The sequence below is a fragment of the Danio rerio genome, chromosome 21 (assembly GCF_052040795.2).
Source record: "Danio rerio strain M-AB ecotype USA chromosome 21, GRCz13ab, whole genome shotgun sequence".
Classification (NCBI taxonomy): Eukaryota; Metazoa; Chordata; class Actinopteri; order Cypriniformes; family Danionidae; genus Danio; species Danio rerio.
In genome coordinates this window covers 44,186,825-44,203,836 of record NC_141041.1, presented here as the reverse complement: position 1 = coordinate 44,203,836, position 17,012 = coordinate 44,186,825, and the positions used below count along the sequence as shown (strand labels likewise).

Sequence of the window (17,012 nt, the reverse complement as noted above, 5' to 3'; positions counted from 1 at the left end):
ACCAGCTATGGGACTTTTATGCTTTCAGCTCTATAATGATTTATTCAGCTACATGTCTGGGCACATAAATACTATGTAATGGCAGATAAGCAAAAGAAATGCATCACCTACCCATTTCATGTCTCACATAAACCAACCTTCTGTCTGAGGATATTCTGTAAAGATACTGTCTGTGTGTACATTGAGTTGTTAATCACCTTACTAGGGGTTGCAGACAAAGTGAGAGGCACAGCGCCATGTCTTTATAATTTGAACATTTTCTCTGTAAGTGTACAAACAGCAGCAGCAAACATCAGCATCTGTCCACAGCACCCACATGTGACTGCGGTTCCAAATTATGCCACACTACTCACAAACCTTTCCATTAAATCACATCATATTTGTCCAAATTACTGTTAATGGATATAATGACTTCACCCTTGGCTTTAGGATTGATTTAAGAATTTTGATTGATTTAAGCCTTTGAATGTGCACATATAGTTTAGCTGCAGCTTTATGAAAATGCTACTTCTGCATTTTGATTAAGGGAAAATAAAAAAGCAAACAAATGTGCATAAAATCCAAATTGGGCATAGTTGCAGGACAGAATGCAGTAATAAACTAAATAAACAAATAAATACTGCTTTGAAAATACCTTAGTGGCTTATAAATAGTAAAAACAAAAACAGCAACCAAAATGTAAATTTGTTGAACATTTTAATTAGTTTTAAAGTAAATATTTTTCATCGCAACAGCATAAACTAACAGTGGTGAGACACCTCTTGTTTGTCTATTTAGTAGAGAAGAATGGATCAGCCCTTGTGTTGGGCGGCTGCTTTAGGCTAGTGAAACATGGAAAGGTGTTGTGAATTTTTAATTAAATGAGTCTGTGTTTGACTGAGCAACAGTGTGGTTGAAGTGGGTCAACAGAGACAGCTAATTATGCAAAAATAAGGTTCAGCAATTTAATTATTCCTGATATTATCAACTGCATAACTTTAATCTTCATAATTGCATGCTATGAATTGAAATTCTGATGTAAAATACAACTATTAACTGAACCACCATTTAAAACACAGTTGATGCACACGTGTACTTTACATAGTCTGGGAGACAAATAATAAATGTCAACTAACTAGTCATATGGGTGTGTCTCACTTCTAGCTCTTGCATGTTAAAATTCATTTCAGAAACTCCCTAAAATCCCTAGAATTTGCTGTTAAATAAATGTGAATATATATATTTTTTAATACAACAGCAGCTTTGATAATTACCAGGTACATATTAAATGTAGAACCTTTTAATCTTGTAACTATCATTAACAAATTTACATGCACATTAACAGGCATGAGTCTGTATAGGATTCTGATGGTATGATAACCTTGGATAAAAATATTACGTTTTCACGATTGATTACTGCTCTAAAATATATTCTTTTAAATGTCTGGGTAAAATACCTTTTGTGATCCTCTTTGAACGCGATGTATTTTATTTTAAGAAACATTTAAAACATTTTGGAGCAGTAAACATGTCAGGCTAAAAAGATTTATTTGCCATTTAAAATGGCATCTTTGAATTTATTTTCTGCTGGAGATACTGTTGTCCAATAAAACAAACAAAAAAATTAAATAAAATAAATAAAAAATTGTACACATACCTTAGCAACTGTAAAACCTTCACTCTTCCAAACCGCGGTATACCTTAAAAACGTTTATTGTCCCTACACATCAACAGGTTTGAAACTGGAACTTGTCTAAATTTTGAACCATTCATTAAACGTTCTACATGAACTCATACGCCATTTCACTAACTGTAATGCTCTCGCTCTTTTGTTTCAAAGGTACAAGTTCAAAAACTTAGTAAACAAGTTCACAATGTAAACTTGTTTATTAATGATTGGCAGAAGACTTCTATTTCATGGCAGTGCTGTCAAGAGGTGTGAGTTTAAATTCTAAATCCAATCCCCCATGGCCTGGCCCCTGAGTATATTTCTGAGCTAATTATTATGCACTAACCTGTGAGATCTCTTCGCTCTATGGATCGTCTCTATTTGCAAATTCTTAGATCGCGCTTAAAATGTCAAGGTGATAGAGCTTTCTCTGTAGCAGCTCTGAGACTTTGGAACGATCTTCCACTCTCTTTTAGAACAGCTCAAACTTTTGAGTCTTTTCAGAGGTCACTGAAAACACACTTATTTTCTTTAGCTTTTAATCATGTGATGTGAGTTTATGTATTTTGGTTTTATGTATATTTATTTACATGTGTTTTATGTACAGCACTTCGGTAATCATTGTGGTTTGTGAAAGTGCTATAGAAATAAAGTGAGTTGAGTTGAACTCCATAAATTATAACATAAATAATAAACTAATAACCGAGTAGGTGAGTTTACACACGGATTCAAATGATTAATTTAAAAACAGATAAATTAAGATTTGTTTTGTTTTTAGATCCAAAATAATGAGAATTCTAATCACATTATTGTGTTCTTTATCTTTATTATAAAAAGTATGTGACAATGTGAGCAAAATCAGCTCTAAGTTGAGATACAAATTTAAAGGAAGGGGGTGGCATGGTGGAGCAGTCGCCTCACAGCAAGAAAGTTGCTGATTTTGTGCCTCAGCTAGGTCAGTTGGCATATCTGTGTGGAGTTTGCATGTTCTCCCTGTGTTGCCGTGGGTTTCCTCCGGGCGCTTCCGTTTCTCTCACATTCCAAAGACATGCGCTATAGGTGAACTGGGTAAGCTAAATTGTCTGTAGTGTATGTATGTGAATGAGAGTACATTAGTGTTTCCCAATGATGGGTTGCAGCTGGAAGGGCATCCGCTGCATAAATATATATGCTTGAAAAATTTGGCGGTTCATTCCGCTGTGGCAACCCCTGATAAAAAAGGGACTATGCCGAAAAGGAAATTAATGAATTTAAAGGTAAACATAAAAATCTAGAAATATATACCAAATCAAAATATTGATTAAAAACTTGCAATAAATAAATAAATAAATAAATAATAAAATTATATATATATATATATATATATATATATATATATATATATATATATATATATATATATATATATATATAAGGCTATGACAAATATCAGTATCGAATCAAATACCTAGTTTCGCTGTAATGTCTACAATTTACAAGATTTTTTAACACACAGAACCACATTATTAAAATGAAGTTTGAGATGTATTAATACAAATTTAACATAATATAGATATTATTTGTGCCAGTTTGTGGTTATCATAAGAAGAATCACATGAAAATGAAAAAAAGCAACAAAGACGTCACCCAGGATGACGTCAGATAAAAAGCAAGTTCAGGCCAAGCAAGCAGCCTCCAATTAATTAGGCCGAACAAATAATAATCATTAGCACCAACAAGGCAACACCCACGTGGTAAGAGAGAGTTATGACAGCTGATTAATCCAAGGTGTGTATCATATATCAAGTGTTATCGACAGCAAGACAAGCACTCACACATCAAGTCAACATTTTTCAACCAGTGTTTTTTTTCTTAGTCATTTATTAACGTCGATCCTACAGACGTGTTCCGGCGGCGCGCAATAACATGCAAGATGATCATTGTAGTTTATGTATCCAAACATATTCCTTGAACGCCGAATCAAAACATGACGGAATCCAGACAGCCAACGTTGACAATTTGTTTGCCAACTATAATTATGAACGACTCGGCTGTTAATTAGCAAACACAACAGAGAAAGGCATATCACACACGCCCTTGTTGACAGACTGTAACTGTAATGTTTTATTTCAGCAAAACATGCAGTTATCAACCGGCTTCGACATGATGAATCTCCGGCCTTTCACCATCAGTCACACCCAATCCCCCCAAAAATCACCCACGGCAGCCACTTAAACATAACTTTAGCAGCTTTGTGACGCCAATTTAACACAAATAAGCATTTGATACACATAAATACACATGACACCAGCTGTTATTACTTACTCAGTGAGTTTAGATGATGCTAACCTGAACTAGCTAACATTAGTATGGGTCAACCCACTAAAGGCCAACTGTCACACATTTCTGCTTAGGCAATATAAATAATTTAATTACCTAAGAGTCGAATTAATATACCGTACGCGTGTTTCCGTTTATATACAAGTTATGAGATTGTAAACTGATATCGCTGTCTGATATTCCCACCCTTATTTTGCTCTAACGGCCTGTCCGCCATTTTGAGCCAGGCAGGCAGGCGGCGCAAATTTCGCAGCCACATCCACACTTTAACCGACTCACTTTAAGCACAGCGCAGCTGGTAAGCAAAATATGTTTCTCTTACCTTCATATACGAGGGGTTTCTCATCTGCTAGAGCACGCGGTCAGGTTAAAAAGTAAAAGCAATGAGAAATGTGTCTTGCTGAAAGTCACTTCCGATTTTCCGGCTCAGTCAGCAGCGCTGTTTCTCCTCCTTGATTTCTGCACCGCATAACCGTCTACTGGTGCCGGGCACGCGCACGGTGCGGGCGGGAGCGCGCTCGCCTTGAGGAGCACAGCGGTCAGTCACTTACATCATAACCTTCAGCTGACACTGAGGACACGAGCCGCATTTTGGGAGGATTTTAAAATATGCTGACTTTTTTTTTTACATCAGACTTAATTTCATAAAGTGAATTCCAAAGTTAATATAGGAGCGCAGTTATTTCAGGTTGTCTCCGTCAGTTATTGGAAATTATGCAAAGCAAGACAGATATGAGGATACGTGTGCAAATGATCAGAGAGGTATCAGAGCTATTAATTAATAGAACGATTTTAATTAAAGTAAACTTTGGAGCAGTGTGATTTCTGTGATCTAAATATAAAAATGTCTTAATTATAACAAAACTTGAATATAAAAAACCTTCACATTTTAAGTTTTAAAAACAAAGAAAATTATGATGATTTAATTTACAAATGTATAATGATATAGCCTCTAACTATACATACACTCAAAAAAAAAGATTTGCCTATTGTTAAAACCTAAAATGACCTGATACAACACAATTCTTGAGTTTTTATTTTGTTGAGATTTTAAATTGTTTTATGTTCAATCCGCTTAAATTTGTAAAAAAAAAAAAAAAAAAAAAAAAATATATATATATATATATATATATATATATATATATATATATATATATATATATATATATATATAAATAAAATTAAGTTACCGTGACCAATTTGTGTTGGGACACGGTAAAATAATTATGTTAAAATAAGTTTAAAGAGATAGTTCAACCCAAAACGAAAATTGTCATCACTTACACAGCTTCCACTTGTTCCAAACCTGCTTGACTTTCTTTTTTCTGTTGAACAAATCTAGACAATATTTTAAAGAATGTTTGCAACTGCAAGCCATTGATTTGCATAATTGTTTTTTTTTTCTCCAGTGGGTTGCCAATTTAAACTTGCCCATCCTACGCCACCCAACCCGCTTGGAGCTGGGATGGAACCGGCAACTCTTCGCATGTGAGTTGGTTGCTCTAACAAGGAGACTAAAGACCATGGCCTCTAGTGCAGCTTTAGAGGCCAGAGCAGTGAGGTTTACCTGCATAGCACTTCGCCAGTTGGCCTCTGTTACACTCACCCCCCTAAACCTCACTTCCATCAGGGTCACGGCACCAATATGACCCAACCAATACTACACCACCCAATCTGCTCTGAGCTGGGATTGAATCGGCGACTCTTCGCATGAAAATCAGTTGCTGTAACAAGGAGGCGAAAGACCATGGCCTCTAGCGTCTGTCACCATTGTCTGTCCAACATTCTTCAAATAATCTTTTATCTTTAACAGAAAAAGAGAAACTCATAGTGGTCTGGAACCCTGTGTGGATCAAAGCACAAAAATAATTTTTAAAAGAAAACTCATAAAGTAACGTTAAAATGAAACATTATATAAAATAATTATAAGAAAGGTTGCATTGGCATTCATTCATTTTCTTTTCGGCTTAATCCCTTTATTAAACTGGGGTCACCACAGCGGAATGAACCGCCAACTTATCCAGCATATGTTTTAAGCAGCGGATGCCCTTCCATTGCTCCAACCATTTGCATTTTGCAAATGGTTGTGCCCAAATGAGTCTGGTTTCTCTCTAGGTTTTTTTTTTTTTTTCACTTTCGCCAATTGGTGAAGTTTTTTCCTCACCGCTGTCACCACTGGCTTGCATGGTTCGGGATCTGTAGAGCTGCGCATCGATGGATTTGCTCTTCAGTGTTTGGACTCTCAGTAGTGATTATTAAATCACACTGAACTGAGCTAAACTGAACTGAACTTAAACTCCGAAAACTGAACTACACTGTTTCAATTTACTATGATCTTTTATGTGAAGCTGCTTTGACACAATCTACATTGTAAATGTGCTATACAAATAAAGCTGAATTGAATTGATTTACAACCTTACATTTTAGCAAGTTTTTAATTGAAATTTTTAATTTGGGTCTTTCCTATGTTTTTTAGTACTATTTATAAATTTATAATAAGGCATGGTGGATTGTGTTTTTTAGTACTGTTTGTAAGTGATTTGTCTCTTTATGTGTTTGTTGTATCATGAAATGCTACTACCCTAATCTAATTGCCCCTGGTGGCAGGGGCGGACTGGCCATCTGGCAATTCTGGCAAATGCCAGAAGGGCCGGACCATTTTTTTTAAATGTGGGCTGGTATTCTAATAAAATTTTTTACATGCAGGCAGCTTTTTTCTCATTCAAGATGTGAATATGATGATGATGATAATAGTAATAATAATAATGAATGTTAAGCATTGGCCCAATCAGCAATACCCGGCTGGTTTCGAGAGGGGGCGACCCAATCAGAGCTTATGCGGAAGTAATCTAAATCTGGCAAGAATGCCAAACAAACAGTAAGTGCAACACAAGCTAATTGTCAGAGATGGACCGTAAAAAAGGAAGGGCGGTGCGTGAAAGCTCAGAGAAAGCAAAAAATTGCTTTAAAATCAGACGCTGCCTAAAAATGCATAAAATTAACTGAAATGTTGCCTCACAGCAAGAAGATTGATGGTTCGAGCCTTGGCTGGGTCAGTTGGGGTTTCTGTGTGGAGTTTGCATGTTCGCGTGGGTTTCCTTCCGGTTTCTCTCACAAGTCCAAACACGTGCTCTAGGTGAATTGGGTAGTGTGGCTACAGTGCCAGGGCTGATTGTTAGTCCCAGTTCGCCCCTGACTGGTGGGATTAATAAAGTTGTTAAACTTATTTCAAGGCTTATATATTGTTTGTTTCATGGTGGATTCTACTTAACAGGCCAACAAGAAACAATGACCTGTTATTCCTTTTCATTTTTACAAATGTTTCATCAAAACAATATACAAACTGGTTGTTACACCTGGCTCAGGGATGTAACATAATAAGGGAGACGACAAGGAGAAGTATAATCAAAAAGAAGATTTATTTAACTCAATTTAAATTATATAATCAAAATATCAGTATCAGTATGTTCAATCAGTGTGAAATGCAAGCGTATGGATGCGGTAAATGTTGTCAGTGATAGTGTATGGATGTGAAACAAAGCATAATGCCTAAATTGGAGCGCAGCTCTGGCCAACTGCTAAGTGAATGGACAGCAGCCCCGACAAACTCTCTGCTGGGGTTTAAATAAGGGCGCTGATCAGCATCAGGTGCGCTGAAGGCACGCCCCCAATCTAGAATCAAAATCAAACACACAGAAACAAAACAACGCAGTCCTAACGCTGGTAAGACCCAAGATTAGGTAAAAACTATGAAATCTGATCCGAAATTTTTTGAAAATACAGTGGTTCTCCACTGGGTGGCAAAAGATCGCCCCCCAGTGGCAAACCATTGTATTTTCGAAATATTATGCTTAAACAAAGCTTACTGTTTACTGAAATCATGTGACTGTCAATTTGATACGTGCTCCAAAACAGTGAATCGAAACAAATGATTGTTAAAGGTTTTGATGCTTCATGAAGCAGTGCTACAAAAGCAGCCATCAGTAGTTGTTATCTCACTAATAAATGTTCAATTTACAGTCAAGAAGTGACTAACTAGGCTAAAAACTACTTACTGCTTGTGGTGTTTTTTTAATGGCAATATGAATTCTCCTTTCTTCAGAATCAAACACTGTTAAATAACCTAAAGACAGGAATACACTAAAGGGATTTTTAGCAAAGCGTGCATATTAATGATCCCAAGTGTGACATCACCGTCAGTGTTATGCTCTGAGTCACCTGTTTTCCAGTGGTCATTTGCTCAATATGATTTACATGAGGAGGAGAAAACAATTCTGTTTGAGACTTAAGGTATGTCATTACCATCTAGTGAACGTTTATTATTCAGCTATGCATACAGTTTTCCATTCTATGGCACCTTAAAAAACAAGCCAAACTATGTATGAAGTGCATGCATTAGCCCTCATTACTAGTCACTGCTCTGTAGCTCTTATACACACACACAGTGCGATCATAACACATCAAAGTACAAAGGGAAACACATATGACCAAACAGTCCAGTTCACAAATGTGCAAATTTCCCTATATACACTCATGCTTTTTTAAAGGGAGAGCTATATGTACTTTCAAGATCATCCACTGCAGCATGTGGTCAGGAGGTCGCTTTTCATTCGAGAGCTCATCTGTTTAATCACCTTCTTTAAATGTTTTAAATTAGTCCTCTTGAATAATAGCTTGTGATATGTTGTGGTGCTCAGGCAGATCCTCCGTTGATTGATCCTGATTTTGCGTGAGCTGAGATGTTTTCTGAGCACCAGTCCTGAGTTTCTCTAGGTCACTGTTACTTGAGAGATAAAAAAGAATTGAAAATTCAAGATGAATGTACAGAATGTTAGAACATAATACCAAACATAAAACATAAGAGAGAGGCGAAATGTTCATACTGTTATATTATTATTAAGTCCAAATCTAAAACATTCTCTTATACACACCAAACCTGCATTTTTTTCAATTATTATTTTTATTGCATTAAAAAAAATGTGAGTATGTGAGCAAATTACATTAAACACACAGAAAATGTATTTTTTTATAAAATTAGTTTTATGAATAACACAAATCACACATTGGATTTCTAAATACACAGTGTCCAAATCTGTAAAGCAGGGTTTTTCAAAGTCTAAGACAGTGGGCCTACCTTTTGACACAACTTATCCATTGGCGCCCCCCTCCTCCCAAACACGCGCACACACACACACACACACACACACACACACACACACACACACACACACACACACACACACACACACATATATATATATATATATATATATATATATATATATATATATATATATATATATATATATATACATATATATATATATATATATATATACATACATATATATATATATATATATATATATATATATATATATATATATATATATATATACATATACATACATACATATATATATATATATATATATATATATATATATATATATATATATATATATATATATATATATATATATACATATACATATATATATATATATATATATATATATATATAAAGACAGACAGATGTCAGACTCTTAATGCACTTTTATCATCATTGGCATGAAAGTGCAATTATTTACAGAGTAATAACAAGTATTTTAATATAACGTTTCAATATGAATAGAACAGATCCAAGAACTTTCCATCCCAGTCAAAACAGTCGAAGTTTAGCGGGTCTCATGCTGTCATTAGCCAAAATATCTTGACAAACCACACATAAAGGTTGTCCACGTAGGTCCACGTAAATCCTAAACTTAAATACTGATCATCATATCATCGTCTTTTGGGTTTAAGCCCTGAACTTTAAGGCTTTGAATCGGGGGGTCTCAGAAACCGATCCATTGTATTAGCAGGCATATACCTGTATTGGCAGGCTTGCCAAACAGAAGCGAATTCACAGCTATGGCCTTCTGGGTAAAAAAGGTTTTCTTATTTTAGACGTATAATTTTTTTTAGCTTTGTTTAATTAAAACGTTTAAATATAATAAAAAATACATATAATAATTAAACTTAATAATTATATTTTTATTATATAATATTTTTTCCTGCGCCTCCCCTGACATGTTCTGGCACGCCTCACACTTTGAAAACCCCTGCTGTAAAGGATTCAGTTTTCCTCATAAGCTATTACTGAAAACTGTTTTGCATTTCTATACTTGTCAAATATTAAGGATAGAAACAGTTACAATTTACATAGATGCACATGGATGTCAGTGGTTACAAGTTTCCAACATTCTTCAAACTATCTTTTGGGTTCAACAGAGAAAAAAAAAACGAAAAAAAAAACACCTTTATTATTTGATTGGCCTCAGTCGTTTTGATGAATAAAGGGCTGTTCATTTATTCATTCATTCATTTTGTTTTCGGCTTAAGCTGCGGTCACACTAGGCTTTTCCTTCCATAGACTTCCATTCATACGCACGCAAATGCGTCAGACCGGAAACGCAGGGTCATGCGTCAAATTTCGCAGGTTGCTGCGGTGCAAAATTCAACCTTGGAGAACTCTGACCTGCAAAATCGCATCATTTGACAGCGTGAGACCAATCGAGGATCAAAACATGACCTCTCTGGACAGAAATTTAAAACATGGAGCAATCGCTCGCTTTTTTTAAATGTCTAATAAGCTTGTTTTATCCCGCCCACCGCACGACAGAATATCAAACACACAAACTCTAATGTGACCGAAGCTTTCGTCCCTATATTATCAGTGGGATGAACCGCCAACTTATTCAGCACGTTTTACACAGCAGATGCCCTTCCAGCTGCAACCCAACTCTGAGAAACACCCATATACTCTTGCATTCACACACATGCACTACAGCCAATTTAGCTTATTCAATTCACCTGTACCACATGTCTTTGGATTGGGGTAACCAGAGCACCTGGAGGAAACCCACGCCAACACGGGGAGAACATGCAAACTCCACACAGAAACGCCAACTGACTTAGCCGGGGCTCGAACCAGCGACCTTCTTGCTGTGAAGTAATCGCGCTATCCACTGCACCACCGTGACCACCCTAAGGGCTGTTCGTTCATTAATGAATTATCCTTTGGATTAGTCTCTATTTCAAAGTCACCACAGCGGAATGAACCGCCAACTATTTCAGCATATGTTTTACACAGCGGATGCCCCCAGCTGCAAGCCAAATCTGGGAAAAGGGCTGTCAAACTTTACTTTTTTTGCATTTTCCTATTGTTTTTCTATGCATTAAAGTAAGTAGACTGATGTATTCGCCCATTGAACCACATCATCTTGTGTTAAAAATGCAACACTTGAGTTAAAAGAACTTCAGCTTTTAAAAAATGCATCTCGAGAAATAGTTTGTTTCCTCATTCTTCTGCTCATTTTTCAAAGCAAACCCTGTCTGAATGATCTCTTAAGACTGCTGAGGCAAAACAGTCTATACATTTAACTTGTATTATTCTTACAGTAAACAGAGCATTTTTGTATTACTGTGATTATATCCTCCCTGCAGCACACTATGGCTGAAATGATTAATCATCATAACAATGGCTGTTTACATGCACCATTTTTTGTCAATCCAGATGAGATGAATCCAATTGCCAATTCAGATATCTGTGTACATGTGTTTTCTATACAAGGGTTGGGCATTCATTCATTCATTTTCTGTCTTCGGCTTAGTCCCTTTATTAATCCGGGGTCGCCACAGCGGAATGAACCGCCAATTTATCCAGCAAGTTTTTATGCAGCGGACGCCCTTCCAGCCGCAACCCATCTCTGGGAAACATCCACACACACATTCACACACACACTCATACACTACAGACAATTTAGCCTAGGTTGGGCAATGAAACTAAAAAAATGGCTAATTTAGTATTAGTATTGGTTTTATGGCTTAATTTGAGCAGCTGCACTGCAAAAAAATGCTTTTCTTGTTTAGATTTTTTGTCTTGTTTCTAGTCTAAATATCTGAAATTTCTCATATCAAGAAGAATTTTCTTGACGAGCAAAACATATTGTTTTGTTTTGAGAAATAATATGCCAATATTAAGTGAGTTTTTCCTTAAATCAAGCAAAATAATCTGCCAATGGGGTAAGCAAATTAATCTTGTTTTTTCTTTTGACGTAAGATTATTTTGCTTACCCCATTGGCAGATTATTTTAACAAAAAATCTAAGTAAGAAAAGCATTTTTTGCAGTGTGGTGGTCAATCTTCACTGATTAAACATTCCAAAAGTAAGAGCAGTGTGCGAAGGTTTAATTAGCAGAGTAATAGCACAGTTTTGCTTAAAATATTGCAAGACACACAACTTTATGGGTGATATATCTGAGCTAACCCGGATTGTTCCCAAAAAACATACAACTACAGCTGTCCAACTTACAGCAGAATAACTTTAGCACCTAAACTCTCTGGTTTTCATCAAAACTGCTCATCTGTAGCTCCACAGGGTCAGTATACATGACTGGGCCGCTATAGCCAAACCTTTTGTCACCCGTGCCAATGCCAAACATTGTGAATCTTGAATTGTTCTCTGATGAGTCCACCTGCACTGTCTTTCCCACAGCCGGGAGAGTTACAGTGTGGAGAAGCTCCAATGAAGTGTACCGCCCAGAGTAAAGCATGGGCATGGATCGTTGATGATTTGGGCAGCAATATCATCCTATTCCCTAGACTCAATATTTGTGCTAGATGGGCACGTCACTTCCAAGGTCTACCAAACCATTCTGGAGGATTATGTAAACCTAATGGTTCAAGCATTGTATCCTGAAGATGATGCAGTGTATTAGGAGGACAGTGCACCAATACAAAAGAAAGACTCGGGAGAGAGTGGTTAGATTAACTTCATGGTGAACATCAAAGTTGAACTTTTCCCATGGCCTGCACAGTCACTAGATGTAAATATTATTGAGCCACTTAGGTTTTTTTGGGGGGAGCGAGTCAGGAAGCCTTTTCCTTTACCAGCATCACAATGTGACCTGGCCAATACTCTACAAAAATGGCTCAGAATCCTTTTAGCCGCTGTGCAGGACTTGTATCTGTCATTGCCAAAATGAATTGATGCTGTTTTGGCTGCAAAAGGTGGCCCTACACTACACTAATGAAACCAGGCATTTCCATTTCATTATCCAACCCCTGTACATTCTGATTAAAATTTTTGTGACATCACATTTGCAGGTACTGCATTGATGTGAAGTAAACAGAGCTGTAAACCAGTGTGTACAAGCATGTTTTCTGAATAATATATATATGAAATAAATCGAACATACAAATAGGCTACGCAAGCTTTCTTTTCAATGTGCGGATAAGAAATCATTTCAGATTCAGATCAGTTTGTACTTAATCAAATGGTTAAATGTAAGTTTTTTTAAAATTTGATTATAGGGGTACAGTAACCCAGCCCTTCTGACAAAGAAATGGTGCTCATGAGCCAAAAAAGTAGTATGTGACAAAATACGTTTGCCTAAATTCACTCTACTCTGAGAAAAGTTGGCAAAAAATCCAGATGACCTACTATTTTTGAAAGAGACACAGAAATGTACATACAATAGGAACTTTCCCACCACATGAGTCCAGAGGAGAAGATTTCTGAACCGCAGTTGAGAAACTGGTATGTCACATGACAGTAACAACACAGTGAATGCAGTACGTCCAGATTACAGTCATACTAAACTACATACCATGCAGAGCATATCCAGCAGCTGTCAGTCTGCAGCTCTCATATAGTTGCTATGACTGTATGACATTAAAAAAACCTTATATATATATATATGTGTATGTATTCATTCATTCATTTTCTTGTTGGCTTAGTCCCTTTATAAATCCCGGGTCGCCACAGCGGAATGAACCGCCAACTTATCCAGCAAGTTTTTATGCAGCGGATGCCCTTCCAGCCGCAACCCATCTCTGGGAAACATCCACACACACATTCACACACTACGGACAATTTAGCCTACCCAATTCACCTGTACTGCATGTCTTTGGACTGTGGGAAGCACCCGGAGGAAACCTACGCGAAGGCAGGGAGAACATGCAAACTACACACAGAAACGCCAACTGATCCAGCTGGACTTGAACCAGTGACCTTCTTGCTGTAAGGTGACAGCAATACCTACTGCGCCACTGCGTCGCCCTCAGATTTGACAGATGAAGGTTATTTGTCTCACCTAAGAGGAATAAGGACAATCCCAGTGACCAGATTGAGCTGTTCCACAATCCAGACCCGACTGGGAGAGTTCAGCTGTATGAGGACACAGCATAATTAATTCATTAACATTTCACCACAACACACTCAAAATGAGACACACAGTACTAACATTGAGCGGGGAGATGTTGGTGTCAGATCCAGTCTTGTAGATCCAGTTCATGGTTTTCTGCAGAATCACAGCCTGGTGTGTGAGATGCTTCAGGTACTCTGAACTCTCCTGGGTTTTCTCATGTGCTTCTCCCACCTACAGTCATACCAACATTTATGCAGACACCTTCAACATTTCACCACAACATTATCACAGTTTATTCAATAGAAAATGTCAATAAACATGATAAGAACTCAGTGTTAAACTATCATGACAAATTCATCTTGATAATGCCATATAATTTAGGTAGAAAGCTAATATATATTTATATATATATGTAATTAGCCAAAAATTTATTCAGATAACTGTTAGTATGACAATATTTATGTAACTTAAGTTGAAATCATAATTATTAGCCCCCCTGAATTATTACCCCCCCCCCCTGTTTATTTCCCCCCCCAATTTCTGTTTAACGGAGAGAACTTTTTTTCAGCACATTTCTAAACACAACAGTTTAATAACTCATTTCTAATAACTGATTTATTTTATCTTTGACGGTAAATAATATTTGACTAGAGATTTTTCAAGACACTTCTATACAGCTTAAAGTGACATTTAAAGGCTTAACTAAGTTAATTGGGTTAACTAGGCAGGTTAGGGTAATTAGGCAAGTTATCGTATAACAATGGTTTGTTCTGTCGACTATCGACAAAAAATATAGCTCAAAGAGGCTAATAATTTTGTCCTTAAAATGGTGTTTAAAAAATTATTAAATGCTTTTAATCTAGGAAAAATAAAACAAACAAGACTTTTTGCAGAAAAAAAATATTATCAGACATACTGTGAAAATTTCCTTGCCCTGTTAAACATCATTTGGGGAATATTTAAAAAAAGAAAAAAAAAAATCAAAGGGGGCTAATAATTCTGACTTCAACTGTATCCGCTTGTTAAGTGTGACGTCACGCTGAGCAGGTTCCGGGTCCAAGCACTCTATTCAACTGAATCGGGAGATTCATGAAATGCTACTAATAAACGTATACAAAGTTATTTAATACTTTCGAAAGTCACGATCGCAGTATATATGTCCATGCCTAATATCCGATGGCCAGAGAGTGATTCATTTTTTTATAAATTGTTACAATTTTGGTATTTGTTATGCAGCAAGCCCAGAGATTGCTGTGTACACTTTGAGTTTATATAAAATTAACTTAAATGTTTGATATTAATAAAAAGTGATCATAAACGAATGATTTCTCCACTCAAATTAATGGCGACTTGGACCCGGAAACAGTATTACATACATACGTCACAAACACGTCACCCCTTAACAAGTGGATATAACTATGCACCGAAACAATGTTTTTAAATAGTAGTATGGGCACCGATATTTTTTATTGCCACTCGTTTTAAAATAAATATGTTTTCCAAGTATAATGCCTGCGTTAAACTGCATTTCAAAGTAGTGAATGAGAAAAAAATTAATGAAATCCTAAGTGTCAAATAAAAATCCCTTAATTCATAAAAACAATTTTATGCATGCTTGAGGTGGTTTTACACTTGTGCAAAATAAGGGGATCATGCGAATAATGGGTGATAGAAATACACACTATAATACACAAGACTCTATTATGCTTGCTTGTTTATTGTTGGATACTAGGTGACCAATACTACAGTCAGCCGCACTAACAACTTGATGGAAATGCACCTAATTCACATTTGGGATTTTTATTTTTAAAAACTTGGAAAATCTGGAATCTTGGATGGAAATCTGGTTAGGGATATGAAATTATTTTAGGACAAATTTTCTGTAATTACAAATAACAGTAACTCTAGCAGTTTTTCAGTATGACAAATTATTTTCACAGTACCAAACCGAGGATATAATAAAATAACAATAATAATATTTATTATTATTTATTAAAAATAATTATACATTATAAATTATTATTATTATAAATTATTTATTATTATTTATCATTATCTGTGTTATATTTCATCTGCATCAACAATACTGAACTTATATAAAGATGCTTTTGGATGTCAAAACGTCTGAATGCATAATTACCCAAAGACCTGAGGAGATTACTCTGCATGAAAGATTCGTGAATGGGAGATTAACTTGCTGCTGCTTCCCCAATAAGGTAGGAAATTAAATACAACAGAAATGTGAATGGTGTGTGGATGATTGACAGTGGGCATAACTAAACAACACAACAATATTTTAAAGAGGAAGTATTATGTCCCAAAGCTTGCATACTCTTCTGTTGCACACTTAAAAGTATACACTTTTCCTATACAAAAACAGTACATACTTTTAGGGTGTAGTATAAGTATGTGAATTGGGACGCAGCATATGTAACAATGTTTAGTGTTGTATAACAATCCAAAGCATTTTTCCAGACTTGCTGTTGGTTTTAGTCTATGGTATGAAGAATTTGTGAATATAATATGTCACCATTACTTTAAATAGCTTTCCTCACTTACATAAAAGGACTATTGTGTCCTGCACCCACTAGAAAGCAAATCTAAACCTTTATCTGTAGTTTGAATAATTTTTGGTTTAAACCTATTAATCCAACAATCATGAAAATCTTCACACATGTGGATCATTTTTAGAAACGGCAGATACCCACCTGCTTCTTGTATATGACGTAACGTTCCTTTTCATGCTTCAGAGCGACCCGGAAATCTCCTTTACTTTCATACACCTTCGCCAGTAGGTGATGACTGAATAAAAGGACAGGATGAATGAGATTTCATTCATGTTTTCCTCTGGT

General features: G+C 36.1%; 2 protein-coding genes and 1 long non-coding RNA gene across 7 annotated transcripts in view; 1 reads left to right on the top strand and 2 right to left on the bottom strand.

The window, feature by feature from the left end:
* pafah1b1b (platelet-activating factor acetylhydrolase 1b, regulatory subunit 1b) overlaps positions 1-4,384 on the bottom strand; it is a 29,874-nt gene extending 25,490 nt beyond the window's left edge. Inside the window, 1 exon segment of the mRNA NM_201346.1 lies at positions 4,290-4,384. The gene's annotated coding sequence lies outside the window, so the exon portion shown is untranslated.
* Positions 4,182-6,386, top strand: LOC147832019 (uncharacterized). Of its 2 annotated transcripts, none has more exons than XR_015520606.1 (2): positions 4,182-4,265; positions 5,377-6,386. It is a non-coding gene; the product is annotated as an uncharacterized LOC147832019 (long non-coding RNA). The 2 variants fall into 2 exon arrangements; XR_015520607.1 differs by having other exon boundaries at positions 4,182-4,729.
* A 981-nt stretch (positions 6,387-7,367) lies between these two features.
* cluhb (CLUH binding protein of NUMT mRNA b) overlaps positions 7,368-17,012 on the bottom strand; it is a 58,344-nt gene continuing 48,699 nt past the window's right edge. For 2 of the 4 annotated variants that reach the window (XR_015520511.1, XM_087301738.1), the window contains exons 23-26: positions 16,869-16,962; positions 14,257-14,391; positions 14,107-14,180; positions 7,368-8,744 (exon numbers count right to left, since the gene is read on the bottom strand). Coding sequence is in view for 2 of the 4 variants with exons in the window: in XM_087301738.1 (XP_087157864.1) it covers positions 8,621-8,744; positions 14,107-14,180; positions 14,257-14,391; positions 16,869-16,962 (427 nt within the window). In the remaining 2 variants the exon portion in view is untranslated. Of the gene's footprint in view, positions 8,751-14,106; positions 14,181-14,256; positions 14,392-16,868; positions 16,963-17,012 lie in introns of all 4 variants that reach the window. The other 2 variants (XM_087301737.1, XR_015520510.1) reach the window with 2 other exon arrangements.